Below are 23,228 nucleotides of genomic sequence, written 5' to 3'. Positions count from 1 at the left end.
TTCTAAACTCCGGTGGATTTCTGAGGACTATGGTTAACTGCTCCTCAGATCTCTGCAGGGTAAATCCAGACAGCTAGCTAGACTATCTGTCCAATCTGAGTTTTCTGTTGCACGACTTAAAACCTTTGAACGTAAACATGTTCCACCAAAACAAGTTTCTTCCCGAGGCTATTTTGCAGAGGCACCGTGGCTCTGTCTAGCCCAAGACGATTGGGATTGGTTTAAAGAAATGCTAATAAACCAGAGCACGTTTTTCTCCGCAGCGCTGCAGAGGAAGGTCTTGCACTGCGAGACTAGACAACCCTAAACGATTTCATCTCCAGACTGTCAACACCAACTGACCCAGACTGCGGTTTCCATCCAACTTGTTTCAATGAGTCAAGACCAAATGACAATCATAACCTGTGTGCCACCTTTAGTTGGTCAGAAAAAAAAATGGAGTTATGCGTGAAAATGAGAATATAACAGCCAGCAGTACCTCAAAAACTGTGAGAGCGAAGGGATGAGCCAGGTATTCCAGAGACTGGAGAACTTTCTTCCTGTTGTCTCCGTTCAGGTCAACACTACAGAGCATGTGCAGCTTAGAGTCAACCCAGTACAACCGGCCTTTGATCAGATCTGGGGGGAGAGAAGAAACAGGAGAGGATGAGAAGAGGTGAGAAATTGGAGATGGAAGAAATAACAGAAGAATGGATAATACATGAGAGAAAAGAAAAAAGTGGAAACAAAAGGAAAGGAGTGATACAAGGGAGAAAAATAAAAGTGTTGACAGAAGAAATGAGAACAGGGAGTTAAGGAATAGGGGGATGAAAGAATGCAGAAGAGTACAGAAAGAAGATGAGGCATGGCAGGATGAGACAAGGAGAGAAAAGAAATTGAAATCAATACAACATTTCATTAAGGACAAATCGATGGCTTTTCCACAGTGTGGGGGATGCAAACACAGGAAGAGAAAAGAGACCGAACAAAGGAGAGCATTTCATTATAAAATATGATCTGGTCAGGTGTTGAATAAAAAGAAAAAAATTCAACTTTATTTCAGGAGCGGAGTTATTTTAATAACATAAGGCATCTGGGGAGAAACCCACAACATTTAATTGGCAGATTAAATGTAAACACTGCAACAAAATGAGTTTGTGTATAAGCTGAAAGACAAGAAGAAGAAAAAACGAACAGAGTGTGTGCGTGTGTGCGTGCGTGTGAGATCCTACCCAGGGAGATTCCATTAGGCCACTGGATGTCCGTCGCCACCAGAACCTGTCTGTCCACTCCGTTCATACCAGATTTCTCAATCTTGGCTGGCTCGCCCCAGTCAGACCAGTACAGGAACCTACAGGACCAACAAACACACACAGACTGACCTGTAAATGTATTGTCAAATGGGAATGAAAGGTTTTCACCTGAAATCAAAACGAGCTTGCCACCCACCCAGACAGCGGATCTACAGCGATGGATGCCGGTTCTTTGAGGCCTCTGTTGAACAGAACTTTCTGCTTGGTTCCGTTGAAGTTGGCTACAGAAATGGTTTTGGTGCCGAGATCAGACCAGTACAAGTGCTTATAGATCCAGTCCACGGCGATTCCCACAGGAGTCTGGACGTTGTCTATCACTTTGCTGTGGATGCCGACGTCCCCTCGTTTGTCCAGCACAGTGCTGAGGAGGAAAAAAAAGAGCAGACCATGTCACTAAAATTTAAGATTCATATCATCTATCAAGACCTCGACAATTAAACAATCAGTTGAATCTTCACATGGCCACATTAGTTTAAATACAATTTTTCAGAAAACAATGCAGGGCAAAGTCTTAACTAACCTCGCCTCAAAAAGTCTGATATAAAAAAAAAAGTCTGATATAAAAAAGTTGGAGATGTCTAACTTTGCTATCACAAACAGTTCCTGTAAATCTCAGGCAAATATGGATGTCTTACTTCAGGCAAAGTTAGTGGTTCAGATAAATATACCCAAACTTGAGCTTAATGCTAACATCTTAGTTTAAATATTAGCATGCTAACATTTGCTAATCAGCACTAAACACAGAGTCCAGCTGAGGATGATGGTAATGTCATTAGTTTTGCAGGTATTTGGCAAATTAAAATGACCTGATGATGGCACTAGATGAAAAGTGATTACAATTCATCCTGAGAGGGCCACGGATGTGTGTACCAAATTTCATGACAAGCTCTAAAATTGTATGTTGAGACCTGCTGGTGGCATTACAGGAAATGTCAGGGGATCACCAAGGCCAGTAGGAATCCTCTCTCTCTGCAGACAATGGATTTAAAAATAGCATCTCAATCCATCCAGTAGTTGTTGAGTAGTTTCAGGCTGGACCAAAGCGTCGTAGTGACCCATCCAACAGGTAGAGATGTTTTACTCTGAACTTAGCGATGCACTTTTCAACTAACAAAATTGACATCTGTGGAACCACACCACAAATATGGCTATAAGACAGCTAAATGGTTTTCGTTTGTAAAAAGTAAAAAAAAAAAATAAAATAAAATAAAAAGAAAGAAAGCCTTCAAAAAGACGCCAAGGTTAGATGCACTTTGAAAGAATGATCACCTTGGGTTGTTTTGAAGTTGCTCAGAGGTAACAGGTCTTTATACTGACAATTATGTTTCACTGCTTTCATGCAGCCACCATGTTTCCATCATGTTTGAAACTGTGAAAATCTACTTAAACTTGAATGACAAAGTGGAATCGTCGTATTGAAATGTCAAATCAGATGAGACTCTGCAGCTTCTTTGTGTTAGTGGTGTTCCTTCACATGCTTCTGTGTGGTGCGTGTAATCTACCTATAAATGGCCCTCTGGCCCAGGTCAGCCCAGAAGATCATCTGCTGGTTATAGTCAGCATCCAGAGCCACTGTGTTCCTCTGCTGCTCCACAATCTGAGTGTACTCCTTCCTCTCCAGACCCAGGCGACGGATGTCACGGCGGTTGGTGAAGATCAGGGAGGGCTCCTTACCTGAGGACAGGGAAGGCTTGGTTTATAGCGCACGTCTTCACAATGTACCTCCGGTTGCTCTGTTCCACCTGCTGATGCTGGATCATTTCAAAGCCTTTTAAACACGGGGGATCTCTAAATAAAAGGTTTTATCAAATGGTCAAAACTTGTTAAAGAGTGTGGGCTCTTCTTTTTGAGTCTTTCATGTCACTCAGAATCTGAACAGAGCAACCAAATGACTGAAGATTATTATAGTGTGATAGAAGAGGAATTATATTATAAATAACAGTTTATAGGATTGGATGACAAATCAATAGGAAAAAACTACTTTCAGATTGAAGGATACAATGATGGTCTTTGTCAACAGGCAACACAATAAAGTCCTTTTACTGCAGAAACAAATCAGACTGCATGTGATCACCAGACTAAAGAATGGCATCCCCACCTCTCTGATGATATTTGAATGGTTATCATTTATTGATAACTTTAACGTATAGTTTAAGTTCATTTTTTTTTTTTACAAATTAAGATTCTTCTGGCATCTTGTTTTCACCTACCCAGCTCTCGCTGAACAAGTGTGACTTTTTGTTCACTTTACTCATGTACTTGCCCACGTTTACAAAGCTGCTTTTTATGATTGTATCTATTAATGCTCAGGTTAAAAAAAAAAAAAAAAAAAAAAAAACTGATTTCAGTGTGCATCCGGACAGTGGTTCTCAACCTGCCGGGTGGGTTAAAAATAGCATTAAAAAAAAAAAAAAAAAAAAAGTTCTACCACACAAATGATTTGCCTTTTCCATTACTCAAATTCTTTCATAAAATGCTAATGACTGCCTCTGCAGGTCCTTTAATAGTTATCCACTTTTTTTTTTTACAACCTAGAAACCCTGTCATCTTAGGTGATCTTTAAGAGACATAAAAGCAGGTCAGCCTACGTTCTTAATGAGACCAGTGGGGTATCCAAGAACAGGATATTGTTCTTTGAAATCTTAATTTTGGCAGATTCAGAATATCTGGATTTTCATTTCAAATGGAGCCTGTTTAAGTATTGAACTGCAAGACGACCCACCACCATTTAAACTTTACTTCATCTCTGACCAGAGCTGTAATTTAATCTTAACACAAACAGACTTTGGGAGCTTGTGAGTCATGTGACAGAGCATTGCCAGATTAGTAAAATAGCGCAACAATTCTACGACAACCCATCATTTTCCAGGGCATTTTGGTTAATTGGGTTTTGTTCCCACGACGTGTTCATGACTAGAAAGCTGCATTATACCGTACACTCAAAAGCCCATTTAGAGAATTCACCCATCTATGTGGAGTAATACAACAGCCAAGGTCAAAATGTTCAGTTCATATTCAACCACTTTATATTTTATCTGCCCACATAAATGGGTGGACAAAATATTGGTGACACCTCTCAGTACAACCCGCTACAATGCAACAGCCTTTTATCTCTAAACGCAGTCAAGCCAAACAGCCTGACAGTAGCCTGGTATGGTGGGGCTCACTGAGTTTTCTTGAGCAGAAATTAAGTATAAAAGCCTGAGACCTAAAGAAAAAACACTTGGTGTAATACTTCCCCACTGTGCATCAAAGATGAGAGCTGTTGTATTTCAGCGAGTTGCACTGTATTCCCAGCTGTTGACTCACCAACAGCCTTGCAGACGCCGGTGGTCGGATCCATCTGGTAGCCGTTGTGGCATTCACACTTGTATCCACCCTTCAGGTTGATGCAGATCTGACTGCAGATGCCGGGGTTCACACACTCATTGATGTCTGCACACAGAGACAGACGAAGAGAAGAGGGAGGGATGAGGAAGAGAACACAGAACACAGGGGGAATACAGCTGGTATGTGACATGTTTAATTCATCAAGCCTGCTCAATGCTTCAATTTGGGTAATCAGACGTTTGCACACGGCTCTGCTACAAACAAAAATACGGAACTTTTTTTTTTTCACAATTTTTTTTTTTTTTTTTTTTTTACAACAATTACTTTTCCCTTGATTGCTATTGCATGAGATTATAAACCGATGTAAGCTTGGGATACACAAAGTGAAAATTATACCCAACTATAATTGCTGTTGCCATTTTGCCAGAATGCTCTTTAGCCAGATGCTCATCACAATCAAATGTAAATACAATGATTTTCAGGAGTTTAGTGGTTTATACCTGAGAGTAGATTAAGCGCCTGTGCAACTAGTGGGGTGCATTCCAGATGGGATTATACACATTTCTCAATGTCCAAAGTGGTGCTTGAGGCCAAGATTGGCTCAATAATGAAAGTGTGTCGGATCGGTACCTCCCCAACATAACCAAGAGGATTGCTACTTTTAGAAAAAAATAAATACAACACATCCAATCCCATTACACACTGAACCCTTCAGGAGGCCAGAAGTGCACAATAGGAACACTGAGCAGCCATAAAGCAAACATCTCCGAGTCACAACACCAGCCTACAGTATGTCTGACCCGGCCCGTTGGATTAGGGCTTTCTAAGAAAGACAAATGCAGTAACGCATCTTCAGTCTGACAGTCTCTGCAGTCTTGAGGTTTTATTTTCAAACCATCCAGGACAATAGCCTGACAAGGACATTGCGATTTGGGATTAATTTCGAGCCCCATTATGTTTAAAGCCGACAGTTCTGTCTGATCTACTGTTCAAACAATTGAGGTGCATGGCTGCCAAGAAACAAAAGTATGTCAGGGAACAACAATAAGTGGTGGTGTTTATTTTGTCTCCTGAAAATAAATGTAATGGAGCCAGCGTCCTAAATACATATGGTAATGTTGAAAATGCTGCCAATGTTTAGCTTACACTAAACTGACTAAACTGGGTTCACTGAATCACATGTCTATGATCAAATAGACTTACAACCTGTAGGAAACTACATTTAACTGGAAAAGACAAAGCTAATCTGTGTGTATTTACGATTAATGCTACCTAAAACAACAACAACGCTATACAAGTGTTTTGACAGTACAATAAAAAAAATAAGCGATTTACCAATGCAAATATTTTGTCAAATGGCTCGAATGTAAAGGTCACCTACCTCCGCAGGTCTTGTGGTCTATGAGCTGAAGTCCCGGCGTGCAGTCACACTCAAAGCCGATCACCATGTCTTTGCAGATGTGAGAGCAGCCGCCGTTGTTCATGAGACACTCGTTTAGATCTGAAGCACAGGAAGGAAACGGGGCTTTGTTGAAGCTATGAGAGCACAGTTCAATCATGCAAGCAAGGCACGCAAACCGTAGATACCAGTCTAAATAGTAATCCTGTCACGCTCGCATCAGTTAATGGCTATAAAAACAAAATCTTGGTATCATCCAGGCATCGATAGTTTAGACAGAAAGCAACAAGAGAGCAACAAGAGAGAGGGATGATACAAAGATCAGTCTTGATTCAAACTGGTGCTACTGAGGATGTTGTGGTTCAATATGCATACTTTAACCATGAAATATGATTAAAAAAAAAAATTACATTTTGTAATGTTAGTTTGTGTGCCTGGTTAAGTCTGTAAGGTCAAAACAAAAACATTTTTTTGACAACGTAGCAGTGAGTTCTTTGATTTCTTTACAAAATATACCATTTCTTTTGATCGCCATGTTCTTTGATAAAAACCTGGGAAAAACACACGTTCTCTTCCCTTATTCAACAAAGCAGACAGTGCACCAATGCTTGAAACAAGATTATCCAGCTCATTAACAACTGTACAACATTACACTTGAAAGAATAATTGAGTTATTTTATCCATTAAATTGACCATTAACATGATATGCCAATCTTTTTCTATGATTGAAGTGTAGTACAATTCAGACTTTAGTATTCAGATTGTGGAGAGCATATTCACTTTTGCCGAGTTCTTTGATCCATGAAAGAGAATTATTTAGGAGGCACTATTCATTCGCTCACGCTGAAATGCAGGACTCATTAAAGCTGCACAAGGCGGGATTTCATACAAAAACCCACATATTATCAGCATAAATCAATGTGCAACAGAGAGGAACATCATGTAGTTTTACCGTGTTTGCCCAAATTAAAATCTTTTAGGTATGGACACTTTCCTGCCCACAGGAAAAGACATCTGAACTTACTGAAAAGCAATTTGTGACTGAGAGACCTGTCCAGTGCAATCTAAATGTTGGACCTTCTGTTATCGCTTTGGTTTGGGTAAAGCGTGTAGAGAATCAGCATTCTGGGAACTCAAGTTCAAATATTTCTAGTTCAAACACTTTCATGTCGCTGACATTGAAAGCGGCCAGCTGGGGAAGCACTACGAGACTTGATAAAAGTGACATTTGCAAATTACAGGAGACAAACACTGTGGGTTGATCACAGCTCGAACTACAAGATCATTCATATTTACGAAGATTCTAGTGCAAACGTAATATACAAAAATCAAACATGTTGATCAGTCTACATTTGTTCTGCCACTCCGTTGGGAAGGCTGGGGAAATATTTGAATAATCATCTGTCAAGTGTCATCTACATCCATTTGGCTTAGAGGTCCCATGGCATGAAAATTTCACTTTGAGGTTGTTTTTTTTTTAAAACATTAACATGAGTTCCCCCAGCCTGCCTATGGTCCCTCAGTGGCTAGAAATGGCGATAGATGTAAACCAAGCCCTGGGTATCCTGCTCTGCCTTTGAGAAAATGAAAGCTCAGATGGGCTGATCTGGAATCTTCCCTTTATGACGTCATAAGGGGAAAGGTTACCTCCCCTTTCTCTGCTTTGCCCGCCCAGAATATTTGGCCCGCCCATGAGAAAGAGAGAGACATCACGGCTTTCAAACGAGCAAAGTGGCAGTTGGTCAAGGCCACACCCCCACCCTCCACCTTGCCCCCCCTCTCTCCTCCTCAATAGCATTTAAAGCTACAGACACAGAAATGGCACATCCTAAGTAAAGCTCATTGTGGGACTGGCTCTAGTGGCTGTAATTCTGCACCAAGGCTGAATGTCGGGAAAGAGACTTCAGATACAGTATTAGGGGACCACTAAGGTCTATATAAAAGAGACTTCAGATACAGTATTAGGGGACCACTAAGGTCTATATAAAAGAGACTTCAGATACAGTATTAGGGGACCACTAAGGTCTATATAAAAGAGACTTCAGATACAGTATTAGGGGACCACTAAGGTCTATATAAAAGAGACTTCAGATACAGTATTAGGGAACCACTAAGGTCTATATAAAAGAGACTTCAGATACAGTATTAGGGAACCACTAAGGTCTATATAAAAGCATCCAAAGAGCACCATGTCATGGGACCTAGGGCTGCTCCCTCTTAGTCGATTAATCGGTCGTTTTGGTCTTAGTAAACTTAGATTTCTCTAGTCGATTAGTCATGTTTTATGCTTTTTTCATGCTGAATGACTTATTTCCAAGAAACGTACGAGCACATCTCTGGTAAACACAAGAATTAAAGTGGTGCTTTTGCATGACTCTTTGCAGAGAAACTCAGATTTACAGATCTGTCGATTAAATCAACTAATCGATTAGTCGATACAATTGAATGAGCGTTAGTCGACCAAGAATTTCTTTAAATCGAGCACAGCCCTAATAGGACCTTTAAAACAAAGCTTTTGTGTGAAGGCACACCACTCTGCATCTCTTCATTTGTTCCTCATTAATGTAGGCACAAGGAAAATATCCTAAATAACTAAACTTCAAATCAGAAAATCGCCACAAATTGTGATGTCAGGCACAACGTTACTAAACCTGATAACCTGACCGTGACTACAAAACTCCAGGAAGCTGCAGACAGTCCCGACTCGGGGGAAGACGAGCTTTGGTTTTGTGTACACGAGTTGTGTCTGCTGCTGTGATTCTGAGCCTGAGCTCATCGTTTAAGTGAAAAGTTCTGTCGGATGAACCATCAGCTCATTTTTCACATAAAAATCGAATGCTCTATAAAACATCTTTAACATTTACAAAAACAGCTGAAAATAACTACATTTTGTCAAGATCAAATTTGGGGAGACCTAGGCCGTATTCCAAACTGCCTATTACATACTACCAACGAACGCAGTATGCAGACAGACCGTTACTGATTGGGAAAATAAACTCTCCATTATGCATTGGACCATCCAGGTATTTGGTTGGGCCAAAACCATACATATTGCTGGTATAGTAGTAGTAGTAGTAGTAGTAGTAGTAGTAGTAGTAGTAGTAGTAGTAGTAGTAATAATAATAATAATAATAATAATAATAATAATAATAAAGTGTATTTATCACAGAACAGACAAAAATCTGTAGAACCTTGAAAATAAAAAAATCGACAAATGTAGAGTGTTTCTGGCCTTAGATAAGCGTTAATTAGATTTTTTGAAGATGTTGATTTTCTTTGTTCTCTACTTACTGCATTCCTTGATGGGTTCGTCGCTCCAGTCGGGACAGTCTCGGACCTTGTTGCACACTTTGCTCATCTCGATACACTCCCCGCTGCGACACTTGAACTTCTCTGGTCCGTTACACTGAGTCACTGTGGAGAGATGCACACAATTTTACACGTCCCGCTTACACACAACATTCTTTATTCCTTACACAATGCATTCCTTTAAAAATTCAATTACATGAAAAGCCATCATATCATTATGCTTCATTGCATATGGATTTAACTTTCTCTTTTACAGTCTCCTGTATGTGGAACAGCCAAGCTAGTGGTTGCCCGCTGCGACCAGTCCTATGCTAAACTAGGCACTTTCCTAATCTATCGTCATACTCCAAAGACGTGTGTAGTATCAATCTTCTCATCACACTCAACTTTCTTGCAAATAGCCACAATTCCAAATATGTTCAACTATTCCTTTAAGGTTGACATTCATTAAAGCGTCACAACTTTTCAACTCCATATGAACTTCAGGAAGCGAGACTGCAGACTACCTACAGGCTTGAATGTGTGAGAAAATGTCTTTGAGTTTTGAGCTTCACCAACATGCATTCTGTTTTGGAACAGTTGAAGCTCTTCTCAGTCCTTCAAGATCAGGATTGTTCCGCACACACACACACACACACACACACACACACACACACACACACACACACACACACACCCCCCCTGAGGTGGAATGTTAAAATATAAAACAAAAAAAATGTGGTAGAAAAATTCCGTTAAGGTATAAAATGTATGCATTTCTGCATCGTCATTGTTAACTGCCCTGACTTTGAGTGCATCTACACTGCCTAGTCCGAAAGATTGAGAACTTTGTCTCAAATTCTTGACATGCTAATGGAGACAGGGTTCTGCATTCTTAGACTGATAGGTCAGAAGTGCTACACAGGCCTCCATGTGTGACCTTGTTCTTATGAGTACTAGACTAGACTAGTTTGTCATGCAAACTCCATGCCACAACTGTTGTTTGGGGTCTGTTTTCTGGTACCAGTATTGTAAATAAATACATTCATTTTAAGACTACATTTTTCCATTTACCAAAATAGAGACTGACCTGAAAGTTCACTTCTTTACTTGACAATTTCCTCAGGATAATTAAAAAAAACAGTCATTGGTAAAGCTGCAAACACAAAGAGCACATACAGTTTTTGCAGTTGACTTCATCTGATCCATCGGCGCAGTCTCTGACGCCGTTACACTGTCTGCTGCCCAGGATACAGTTTCCATCATCACATTTGAACTGATCCGGAACACACGAGCGTACAGCTACCAAGGACACACAGACACACACACATAAACCTGAGTTACACATGATTCGTGCCAATCACTGGCTCATTCACTTATGGACATTGGACAATCTTTAGTATATTCGTGAAAGGACGATTACCACATTTAAATAGTTAAAAAATTCCAATTTGCCGTGGTACCAAAAATAAATGCCATTAGGATCTTAAATGCTAAATTGTTAATGTGTTGACAGCTGGTCAGTACATACGACAGTTGGCTTCGTCGCTGCCGTCCTTGCAATCTGGGTCTCCGTCACACCTCCACTTCTTGTGAATACACTCTCCTGAGCGACACTGCATCTCGCTGGATGAACACTTGGCAGGTGGAGTCGGGTGACGGCCGCAACGAGACGGAGACTCATCTGACTGGTCCTGCAGTGGAAAGAGACGAGAATTTGATCATGCATCGTCTGAAAAACTACAATTAAGAGTTATCCCTTTTATATGTATTGGTTTGGATGAGGGAAACAGATGCCATTTTCTAATTTTTAAGAAAATATAGTCATGTTATAGAGTTTGCCAGTTTTGCTCTGTGTTTTAGCCAACATTCAGCAGTTCACTCGCTGCTCTGAGACCAGTTTGAGTAAAAACTAAGAGCAATTTTGAACACTGGAAGTGTGACGTTTAGATCTGGTATGGCCCTCTGAATGAAGAGAAATGTGTGGGACAGAACATAAAACCTACAGATACAGAGTAAATCTCATTATTTTCAAAAGGGGTTTACTTTGATTATACAAGAATCAGAGTTCACTAAGAGTAAGCTAGCTACAGGCCTTTTGTTAGTGTTTCAGCCCTTGGTTGCATATTGTGGCGCTGAGTGTTTTCCCCTCAGTTGGGCGTGGAGTATGATGCAATGCGCTCTGACTCTATGATACACCCACGTTGTTTGATTGACAGGTGATCTGGGGGATGTGCAGGGCAGAAATGCCACAGCTTCAGGACTCTGCTCTCACAGATGTTTATCCCTTTAATTAGAATCAAGCAAGAGAGTGAATAACAGTGACCTTCCCATTGAACACAGTACTTTATACATTTGTGGATGGAAGAGTTGGCATCAGTTTTTCATTTTGCTGCGAGGCCGTCACAGTGATAACCACACAGCCAATTAACAAGGAACAGGCAAATTGCCGACTCAGTGGAACTTGTTCTGCCATGAAACGTGTTAGGAGTGTCAAAGTCCGTGTGTGTGTGTGTGTGTGTGTGTGTGTGTGTGAGAGAGAGAGAGAGAAAGGCAGGTCAATAACCGCAGGGTGTTGTGAAAATTTAACTTGCAGAACCGGTGTGCGTAATGTGTGTGCCCAGGGATATCATACCGGACCGTTTATTATAGTGAGGAAAAAAAAAATCTGCTTAAAAACGAAGGAGTTTTGTGTGTAAACATTTTTTGCGACAGAGGTAAATCTTTACCGTGGATTTCCACAGGATGCAGAACGTCTGCGGACTGGCTCCGCTGTGGAACGGCTGCGTGCTCCGCCGTCCGTCAATACCCACCAGGTCCGGATTTGTTGCGTAACGGCTGCGGCCAGCCGACCACGAGATCTCGCGAGTTCATGCATATTCGCGCGATATAACAGGATGTAGTTTCTATAAACAGAACCACAAAACCAACAACCGTTTGTTTCCCTCCAGAGTAGAGGAGAAACAACTCTGTGCTGTGTTTTCAAGGTGTAGTGCAGGAAAATGTGACCTGCCGTGAGCACGGTGTATTTTATTTTGAAAAGTAACCGGATGTTTTATTTTGTTTCTGTGCTCAACTTTCTGTCCCGCACAATCTGAATTGTGCTGAATTGCTGCAGAGCTCTCCGTCGTCCGTCAAAAATAGAAGCTCTGCGTATCTGCTCCGGAGGGCTGCGGACTGACAGAACTGGGACGGAGTCGGGACGCAGACGTTCTGCAGTCAGTGGAAATACACACATTGACTTTAATGGAAACCTAATGACTCCGGAGACGTTCCGCAGACTTTCCGCATCCAGTGGAAATTGCCGGTAAGACCAGAAAGATTGTGAAAATTAACACATTGATTAAAGGCGCTGGTCCACTACATGACATACCCGTAGGCCTGTTGCTGCTCCTCTGAAGGCTTCATGGCGTCTTTTAAAACAAGTTGCTAGATTTGTCACTAGTCGCTTTTTTGAACCCGCCCCACTACGGTTTTTGCGCAAGCAGGATCGTTTGAAAGACACACGCATGCACAGAGGTTCCTCAATTTATAGTTGGAAAAACAAACAAATTAAACTCAAGAAACTCATTACATGAAAGACAAGAGAAGAAGCAGGTCGATGCTGAATAAGTGTAGTATAAAGTAGAGAGGTGGCGTATCGGGACAGGGAATTTAATTTCGTGATTACCGACATTTGGGCAATTTTAAAACGTGCGCTAATGAGAATGACGCAAGTCCACACTGGTCACAGGCCAGGTTTACTGATGAGAACATCTTGTTTTAATTTGGAGAGTTGCAATATTTTGAATTGCAGCAATCCATGCCTACCATGCATTATACAGCAGAGGAGTGGACTTATTTATGTTCCTTTCCACAGCTCATCAGCGACATCCACTCCCACATCATCTTGCCATGCCACTCTAATCAGTGGTTACTGTCAACCATCCAATCAGGATTGTCAGACTATGTCCAAATATGCTGCCATTAATAATTGCATGATTCAAAGGGCATTCAAAAAGGGTATGACTAGAATTCATAAGGACAATTATCCAGACCAGGTAAAAATGACTTGCCAAACTCCTGCTAAGTCTTCTGGTGGTGCAGGAATAAAAATCTCTCCAAATATTTTTTGTCCACAACTTGTAATCCGTTTTTTCAGAATGCGTGCGTATGTGGCATTGTGTTGTGTTCATCTCACCTGGCAGTCAACGTCGTCGTCACACACCCAGCTGGCCGGGATGCACGAGGAGTTTCCACACTGGAACTCACTGGGGCCGCAGGAGGACGGTGCACACTCCACCTCATCTGAGCCGTCGCCACAGTCGTCCTCGCCATTGCACACAAAGTTCCGGGAGATGCAGCGGCCACTGGCGCACGTGAACTCATTTGGAGCACAGGTGATGTTACCTGGAGGCAGTTGGAGGGGACAGGAAGCAAATAGGAGAGCGCTGTGAGGATTAACAGCTCAGTCGCTAAAAGCAACATGATTACGTGCACAGCAAGCATTTTTTCACTAAATTCAAGATCTAAATGTCCATATCAGGCTAACTATATTTATATTTAAATTGTATTCATAAGTGAAGCTAAAGCATGTTGACAGTGTGCCACTTGTGTTCTAGTGGAAGGTGGATAAATCAGAAAGCTCTGCAGTGCCTTAGCTTGCTAACACATAGCCAACAGTGTACTAACAGCTAACTAGTCCACTCTGGTAGACATACAGTAGGTTGCTAAAATAATCATTTGACATGCTTAAAAATAGGATTTATTAACTAGCACAAGGTCAAACAAGCCATTTTACAAGATCATTTAAGTCTTGATTGTTTATTCTGACTGTATTAGCAATTTCCAGAAATAACTTTAAGTCTAGATAATTCATCCTGTATACAGGTTACAATTTACCCATTTCCAGGACTCGAGTCATCCACTGTAATTACATTTTTAGGCTGATTTTTACACAAGTGTCACTTTCCAGATAGAAGGCAGGTCATCACGAAACAGAACTTGATACTCATGATTTAGACAGTTGGGCTGTATCTCCAGCACATGCCTTTAACTGCGGTCGCTCATTGGATTTTTTTTTAGATGTCCCTGTGTCCTATAACACTACCCATACATTATTATTAAAAAGGGGACATAAGGTTGGTATCACTGTGTGGCAAAATGTATATGACACCGTCATCTAATTAGTGGGTTCAGCCATACTCTTTACTAATACTAACAGGTGGATACAGTCATGTAGACATCCTGCAATCTTCATTGACAAACATTTGCAGTAGAATGGGTCACATCGACGCTCAGTAACGTGATGCCGTCATAGGATACAGCATTTCAAATAAGTCAGTCAATTTCTTGCCTGACCATTGCTGGTAGTGTAGAAAATGGTCCTACGTTGCATGGCCTAGCAGTGACACACAAGCCTGAGATTACCATGCATGCACAGGCCCAAGAATAAATAACGCAAAGCACATTTCAGTTGGATGGTCAAGTATTGGAAACGTGTTCACCATTTGACAATCTGAGGAATGAACTGGGTTGTGCCAACCTGCCTAAAGTGCCAACTGTAAATAATGGTAGGAGGAAAAATAATGCTCTGGAACTATGGAGTCCAAACTATGGAAAACTGCTCCAATTAAGGGAAATCAAATGCAACAGCATGCAATTACATAGACAAAAGTGCACTTCTAACTTTGTGGCAGCAGCTTGTGTCGGACCCTTTTCTGTTTCAACATGACAGAACACCATGCACAAAGCCAGGTCAATGAATCGTTTTCCCACTTTGGTGTGGGATAACTTAACTGGTCTGCACAGAGCCCTGACCTCAACCCCCATACAACCCCGGGAACACCGACTGTGAGCCAGACCTTATCACCAAACATCAGTGTTGGACCTCACTAATGCATCTCCTTCCTTAAAATTTTTGTATTTCAAATGCAGCATTGTTCACATCCATGTTTTACCCGCATGCATGTGCGTCCTTGTGCACGACTCAAGAGTCCGACCCAGGGCCCTTTGTTGCACGTCATCCCCCCTCTCTCCCCACTTTCCCTCAATGTCTTGAGATTTTGATTTACGTGGGCCTGTGGCAGCTCACTTTAAGAGGCGTGTGTGTGTGATTTACTACACTGCAGTAAAACATACTGGTATAAATAGAGATTACATGAAAAAAAAAACAAGACAAATAAAAAATGTCTTCTACTAAGTAGCCGATTTCACTGATGCTAATCAGCTCCCAGGACCCACTCAATACTGGGACGGTATAGAGTAAACATCATATTCATTGGAGTGATTAACATCTTCCATCGTCAGCAGTAATGTCAAGTGTAGAAATCCAATTTTAATCATTACTCAACTTATTGTCTGTCAATTTGGTTTGGCAGATAAGTCTACTTAAATTAGACATTTTTCTTCAATTAAAAAAAAAAAAAAAAAATTCTACTGGTATTTCTCATCCACGCTTGGGGATGCCTCAAGATCCCCCAGGAAGAGCCGCCTTGCTCAGTCTGCTGCCACAGCAACGCGGCCTCTGATAAGCGGGAGAAACTGGACTGATGTATAAAATGTACCAGCATGCTACAGGCTGCTTTAGAGTTTGTCAGATCCAATTATTGTAGTTTATAGTTTGTCCAGGCAGAGCATCATGCTCTGCGCAAAAGGCCGTTAGCGCGTTTATGCTGCACAGTGTTTAGGATAAACAGCTGGAGGATGAGAAGTAATTGATACACACATCCATTAAAAACAGCTGTTACTATTTGAATCCCTTCTGAAAAGCTGCATCACTGCACTTCTTCAGGTCGCAGCAGTCTTGTTTATACCAATCAGGCAGTTGTCTGTCCATGGACAATACGAATCAGACAGAAGGGTATACAGCTCAGCTACAAGGAGGCTATGGTTTAAGCATCTTGGGACCACATCGTAGGTCGTAGGTCTTTGAGTCCAAGCGCTGATCAATTAATCAAAATGCAGGACATGATCCGGACAAATGAACAAACCACAGCATAACGCAAGTAAATGAGAGCCAGGCATAATTCAGATAAATCAAAGCTCGATGAATATAAACTGTAAGTGACATAACCCCTGCTGTAAACATGGGAAATCATGAGCTTTCCCACTGCATTTACCATGTTGTCATTTGACAGCAACTACCTGCTAATAAACTTGGAAGTCTAACTTTACTTAACCCTAAAAAAAAGCATTCAGGTCCTCATCAACTTAAAGTTTCACCATTTGGGGAGAAGGTGAAGGTCTATTCCTTGTGTTTTAATACACCTACAGTATATGGGCCCTGGATCCAACGCATGGACAATTAAGTACTGTGGGAAAAATAACGCCCGTTGTTCACATCACTCCTTTCAGCTAAAAGATATGCAACATTCCCCACTCACCGACTACAAAATCAACAAATGTTTAAGTCTAAATCCAGGGATTATCTAAAGTGAGTTAGAAAAGTTAAATTCTACCATGTTGTGTACTCCAACAAAAAAAAAAAAAAATTGTCCTAAATGCTGTGTCCACTTACCACAGTTGACCTCGTCCTCTCCACTGTCACAGTCCTTCTCTCCGTCACATTTCCAGAAGACGGGGATACACTGAGTGGAGCCCGCTCCGCAGCTAAACTCGTTCACACGACATGTCCTTGTGTCTGCATGGACAAAAACACCAAACACCGTTAGAAAATGTATCATTTCATTCGTTTTCTTTGATTCATACCAAAAACAAATACATTTAAGAGACGCATATATTTATTAAATGACATATTACATAAGTGCAAAATGGAGTGGACTTTGGATATTATGTTGCAGCCAAAAACTGGCCACCAATGTTTTTTGGTTCAGATTGGTCCCTTACCTCACAAGTCTTTGCTGGGAATTGATACATTCAAATTCATGTAGCTATATAAATCTCACTGTGACCTCCACATTGTTTGTGGAGGATGTCTGTCAGTCTGCTTCTGAGAAAACACTTTATTCTATGCAGAGTTTGAAGTACAAACTGTGTAAATGGAAAAAAAAATAATCTGTGCAAAATAACTTCAAAATTCTTACTGTACTGTATCAAATAGTTCAGTTTAACAAGTGTTTACAGTGGGATGGCCTCTAGCTCAATCTGTAGAGAGCGCGCCCCATGTAGGCTGCATCCTTGGCAGCAGGCCGGGTTCGATTCCGACCTGCGGCCCTTCTCTCTCCCCACTTTCCTGTCTATCTGATCTAATAAAGGCCTGAAAACCCCCAAAAAAATCTTAATACACATTTCTAATCATCAGGTTTTTATTTTACAAGGACCGTTCATCTGCATATTTGGGACTTCAAGGCCATGTTCAAGCCTTACCAATTCAGATTTACAGCTAAGATCTATCTTGGGATTTCTTGTTCACATGTGCTTAGAAACATATCCTAGGGCAATTTTACAACGGCCACAACGACCATGGCTGCTGTGCCTCCTCAGTTTAGCCTTATGGCCCTCAAAAAATGATATGCCCTGCGGCCACAGTGGCCTTGAGCTGCTGGCACTACTATAGCCGATTTCGCGTTAACACCTCTGCCTCCTTCCGGTCAATACCGTTTAGTATCTTTTGTCAAGACAGAAATACGCATATGCATCCTTTTCGTCAGATTTATAAAAAAGGTACAGTATCATGTACGCGGTCATCACAGCTGCAGTGGCTACTTGTTGCCTACATGACAGCAAGGCAAAAAATAAAGTGACAGAACAATAACTGACTTATTTTGTGTTGGAACTAGTGAGCCCATCTTGTCTGTAATTTCATTCATCAGTCAGCTGGAGGTTAAACTCCAGATCTTCCTGCATCATTAATATCCACTTTTTTATCTCCGCATACACATTTACTCCAAACTGCTTGTTTCCATAAAATTTCAGCTTGAAGACCCAGCTTATCTCTTCAATCTTCCACTGTGGAGGGAGATAACAAGCAGTGTGGCACAGAAAAATCGGACTGTACTGTGATAAGAGCTGCTCAGTGGAGCAGTAGATGAAGGTGAATTGAAAAGTGGCTCGTACAGCTGCGTGAATTATTGACTACGAGGATGTAGTTTTGTTGATAAGCCAGGTAACAATATGCTGCCATATTTCTGAATCCAGTTTTGTTTGTTATGCATTTCTCAGCATCACCTTCAGGTCAATGTATGCCAATTAGGTTGTTAATCATATTAAACGCAAATTCGTTTCACAGATTTTAGTCCAATAAAAAAAAAAAAAAATCATGTTCCTTTATGATTGATCATGAAGCCCAGTACTGTACAGTTGGGATTTATCAGTGAAGTGTATAACCACCCTGAGCAGGTCCAACAGGGTTGAACGTGCTTCGGCAGGTCCACGTTATAAACATCTGCTGTATGAAATGTCTGCATCCTCACTGCATTTAACTATAAAGCAATATCCCCAGAACCATTCATCTGAACTATACATTTAGTGGAGTATTGCTGGGGTCCCAGTGGCAGGCTTTGTGTTGACTTTGGTGCAGTTTGGACACGTTCAACACATTAATAAACTGAATAACCAAGCAAACAGCTGTACAACAGCGGGGGCTGCACTTCACAGCTCAGGCAGACTATGGCCCTGACACGCCCCACAAAAACTAGGGCAATGGACGCTCTTTTTTACATCGTAGGAAAACACATTGCTAATGCCAGATGAGTCACAACTTTGTTTGGTTCATTTTCTGTAACCAGCGTAGAGAAAGGCATACTGGGTGTAAGTAGCAAGCTACCGCAGGGTAACTTCTTTGCCCGGAGAACCGATGGCGATGACGGCCCGGGAGATGGACAGTGTAGTTAGCCACCTCCCGATGTCCACTGTTGTCCCGGCGGGGGAGGGGGTGAAGTGAAGCAGAGGGATCGTAGGCTCTGTTCGGTACTGCTGCTGCTGCTGATTCGGGCAAACGCTGTTTAGTTGTAGGTATCAAAGCAATGTTTGTATTGGGTTTTCCTTTTTTTTGAAGGACACATACATTACAGCCCCCTGCTGGCATGGAGAGATTTTTTCTCCTGCAGGCGCAGAACATACGTGGTAGTTAGCCGTTGGCTAGCGTTGTGGTCAAGTACAATTTTTGGGCCAAAGGTGACGTGACGCCACCGTCGGCCTTTGTCCCCACTAGATTCTCAGGACTCAATGCAGCGCAGTGAGAGCGTAAAGTTGTTTGTACGAGTGGTTTTGCAAGCAGCAATACCACAGTCTAAGCAATGTGTTTTCAATGGACACTGCACTAGGTTTTATAGAAATATGACAAGTGAATTCAGTTCAGACAGTGCAAATTAATAAAATGCATGGTATAACAAAAAGGTTAAAAATGCCAAAATTAGCCAAATGGCACATCTAGTAACTATGGTTTTCCTTTTGTAATTTTTCTTCATTTTAAGCGAAAACTGGGCGTAACAAATCAACAGTGTGAGTCTGTGTAAGCTAAAACCCAGGCTGTAGTTTGAGTTAATGGAGAACTGAAATCCTACTTTTTTTTTTAAATCAACGATCAAGTTAATAGAAGCTGCAGCTCACTTCCTTAATTCATCACTGATGCAATATAACTGACGTAAACATAACCACAGCACCTTTACAGAGAAACTGACAGACGTTTGCACACACCCTTTAGATTCCATTCCCAGCTGCCAAGTCATGTGTAACAGCTGGTCAAACAGTACAGTGATATAACAGCTATAGTAGAACAGCACGTACAGCACTGCGGCTATTACTGGAACTTAACACAACCCTTTTAAAAAACACACACACACACAATATATATGGACTACAAACTGGAATGCTATTGATGACCTTTTGTTGACCGACAGAAAAACATGCAGACAGGTTGTCCACAATTTACATAAGGCCCATTTGAACTTGATAAATCACCAAAACAATTGATTGTTGAAAATGAAAGAAAATAAGAGCATTCATACATTTGAATACAAAAAGAATACTATGTTTGTAATATTTTCAAACTGTTATTTAAAACAGTTTAAAGTATAAATAATTCAATAATTATTAAATAGTGTATGGTTAAGGTTAATCTATTTTCATTGTCCAACACCGGGTTGCACAGTTCAGACCAAAGATTCACCAAACAGTTTTTAGAACATTGCAGCCAGGCGCGTTTGTACCTTGGCGCATTGCTATTATGATGGCGGATTTGCTAAGCAGGAAGGAGAGAAGAAACTGATCTGCTCGTGCGTGAAGTCAAAGCACGCATTCAGATAGTACCATTTAACATTGTAATTTTTTATTTTTAATAATGTTTGTGTGCTGCTGCGCGTGCTTCCCTGTGTGTAACAAGCATAGTGTGCACACGTTGTGCACAAGCTTAGGTGCATTTTAGTAATGCACTGTTAAAATAACAATGAAATGCTGCTTTATTGACTTTAGACCAGGTTTTTGTTGGTCAATGGCGCGATCACTTCCCGCTGCCTCAAGGTAGCAATACGCCAAGAATGCACCTGAACACACCTCCCTGTAAGACCAGCATGCCCATGGGCGCATTTGCTATTTAAACGACGTGGGCGCTGGACAGTCTTAAACTGTCCTGCTTTGCGCTGGCCCGTCACTGGTGCCTTCCGAAAAAGTAAATACCTTCAAATTGCAAGAAATAATCCATTCCATTGTTCTAGTCAATGTCATTTGTTGTATATAGTCCAAAATCCCAAATCACATTTGTCTTTACAATTTCTCTTACATAAAACTTATTTTATCCTGAAACCCTCAATTCTGACACAAAAATCCCTTTGATGCATGTTTCTAAAACATGTGTTAATGTGTTATTGATTACATTTTGTTGTCTTTTCTTCCGTTTCTGAGACACTGCTCATAGATTATCCTTTAAATTTTATTGGATATGATAACCATTGTCACCAGTTTTATCTCTTAGTATGTGTATCCAGGGTTTTTCCTGCATAGAGGAATTTCCCTCCCCTCCCAAAGAGGTTTGAGCCAGCCCCAAAGGAAAATCACCAGCACCAAAATGATAAGAATTGAGAATAAAAATAGCAATTCAAATCCTCACTAAATGTGTTTAAGAGCAATTTACCAAACAACCGTTTGAACAAGCAGAACATAAACGTGAATATGAGCACTAATCTCAGTTTTATCTCCAGAGTCCGGCTGATTTATTTAAATATCACATGTTAACTAAAGTTAGATTTCTGTCAAATTAAGGTAACAGACTCACTGCTTTTGCTGTACACGGACCATCATGCTTACTGCCGTGTGTACTGTGTAGTCACCCCCCAAAGACCCATTCTGATCCAGGAAAAACCCTGTGCATCTATTTGCTCACCATCACTTGTTTAATAAAACTGCCTGATGAACATGATTGCACTGACGCTTAACACACCTTTCTGTAAACAGGTGTGCAAAGATGACTTTTCTTTTGATCATTTTGTACAAACAGCAAGCATTTCTTGTTTAGTTTCAAATTGCTGTCGACTCATTCCGCTGTGTTGCACTGGCACACAGTAAAGTTAAAGCATCTAAGAAATAGAACACTTATTACTGACATGGGTTTAATAAACGGCTGCTGACCGTTTCTTTTCTACTGCTAAGGTATATTCAAGAAGTGCTCACCGTCTCATCAACCCTCCAGCGAGTTTCATCGAGGTACTTTGTGCTTGAAGTCGGGAATAGACCCGAGGTTCAGCATTTACATGCAGTACCATGGATGAAAGACACTCGCTTTATTTATTTGACTTTGAGTGAAAAATGCTTTAAGTATTCAGGAAGCAGTAAATATCAAGCCAACATGCACTGGATGAAGTGCCTTCATTTTTCCTGTGATGTTTATCTCTGTAGCTGTGAAAAGCTATAGTCCATCGGTTTTTTACAACAGCACAGTAAATGCAGTGCAGACGAGATATTTTCATTAAAAGATGACATTCAGTATAAACGCTTTCCATCTTTGATTTCAACAAGCACCTCGGCAAGACTCGCATCACAGTTATACCGTACAAAGCTAAGCAGCTCTCAGTTCCATTTAAACAACTTGTTTGTTTGACAGGGCTGCTCCCGGGGGCCCCCCCCTTCCCCTCTCCCCCCACCACACACTGCTTTTAAGTGCAACTGAATTTCTGCAACAGTGAGATAAGAGCTAAAAACAGCAAGAAATCTCTACTATGCACTTGGATTCAGGGAATGTAATTCTTTTGGAACTAACGGAGAAAGCATACACGCCTGCAAGTGTTCTAGTCTGTCATAAAGGCTAAAAAAGAAGAACGCCTAACAGAACACAAGAACAGTGAATGTCTCTTCATCTCCATGCACACCGACAGTAGGCCTCTGGCTTTACGGCACATCTACAGCAAGGGCTTGTTCAACTGGAACTCCCAAAACCACAAGCAGGTCTACGAAAGCTAACAATAGCTAACGCCAGTGCTTGTTATAGCAGCCCTCTGCCATACCAACACAAGTTAACTTCATCCTGCCAGGCTCTATGTGAAAAAACGACGGCAGAGAGAAACAGACCTAACTTAACACAGATGCTGTTCGGGAGTTCCAGGTGAACTCATTAAGACATTACTGTATGCTAGCTGTGTGGTGATGGCAGGTTCTGTGGCTGTGGGTCCAGACCCTTACTTTAAACGTCCACTTACTAGCCCTTTCAGTAGCTTTCAACCGCATTTCTTGGTTTTCATCAGCGAATAGAAAGCCATGACCAAAGAACTGCAGTTCCAAAAGCTACTGTAGAAAGGGAATCTTTGAAAAGATTACTGCAACAGGATCATCAAGAAAGAATTTGCATAGGCCGTTCTAACTGTACAGCAAATATTGATGCATGGTTAACATTGAACCAAAGACTGTCCACTTCAGTCTGTCGGGCTTATTCAAGACAAACACTATGAGCTAATCTAATGAGATTCATGACAGCCTAGGTATTTATATACTACCCACCACTAGTAATACGTGTGGAGCCTTCTGTATAAAGGCTCATTGTGTCTGTTGCA

The 23,228-nt window shown here is 41.2% G+C and overlaps 1 protein-coding gene across 3 annotated transcripts in view; it reads right to left on the bottom strand.

Annotated features, from left to right (window-relative positions):
- The window catches only part of vldlr (very low density lipoprotein receptor), a 58,668-nt gene that overhangs the window by 16,908 nt on the left and 18,532 nt on the right, over window positions 1–23,228 (bottom strand). For all 3 annotated transcript variants that reach the window (XM_031277500.2, XM_031277502.2, XM_031277501.2), the window contains exons 4-14: window positions 16,808–16,930; window positions 13,490–13,698; window positions 10,841–11,003; window positions 10,489–10,611; window positions 9,313–9,435; window positions 6,004–6,123; window positions 4,602–4,727; window positions 2,795–2,966; window positions 1,429–1,653; window positions 1,212–1,330; window positions 479–618 (exon numbers count right to left, since the gene is read on the bottom strand). In XM_031277500.2, coding sequence (XP_031133360.1) covers window positions 479–618; window positions 1,212–1,330; window positions 1,429–1,653; window positions 2,795–2,966; window positions 4,602–4,727; window positions 6,004–6,123; window positions 9,313–9,435; window positions 10,489–10,611; window positions 10,841–11,003; window positions 13,490–13,698; window positions 16,808–16,930 — 1,643 coding nt within the window. The remainder of the gene's footprint in view (window positions 1–478; window positions 619–1,211; window positions 1,331–1,428; window positions 1,654–2,794; window positions 2,967–4,601; window positions 4,728–6,003; window positions 6,124–9,312; window positions 9,436–10,488; window positions 10,612–10,840; window positions 11,004–13,489; window positions 13,699–16,807; window positions 16,931–23,228) is intronic.

The sequence above is a fragment of the Sander lucioperca genome, chromosome 14, assembly GCF_008315115.2.
Source record: "Sander lucioperca isolate FBNREF2018 chromosome 14, SLUC_FBN_1.2, whole genome shotgun sequence".
NCBI classification, from domain to species: Eukaryota; Metazoa; Chordata; class Actinopteri; order Perciformes; family Percidae; genus Sander; species Sander lucioperca.
The sequence above is the reverse complement of the archived record's forward strand: the minus strand, read 5'-3'. Positions and strand labels throughout refer to the sequence as shown.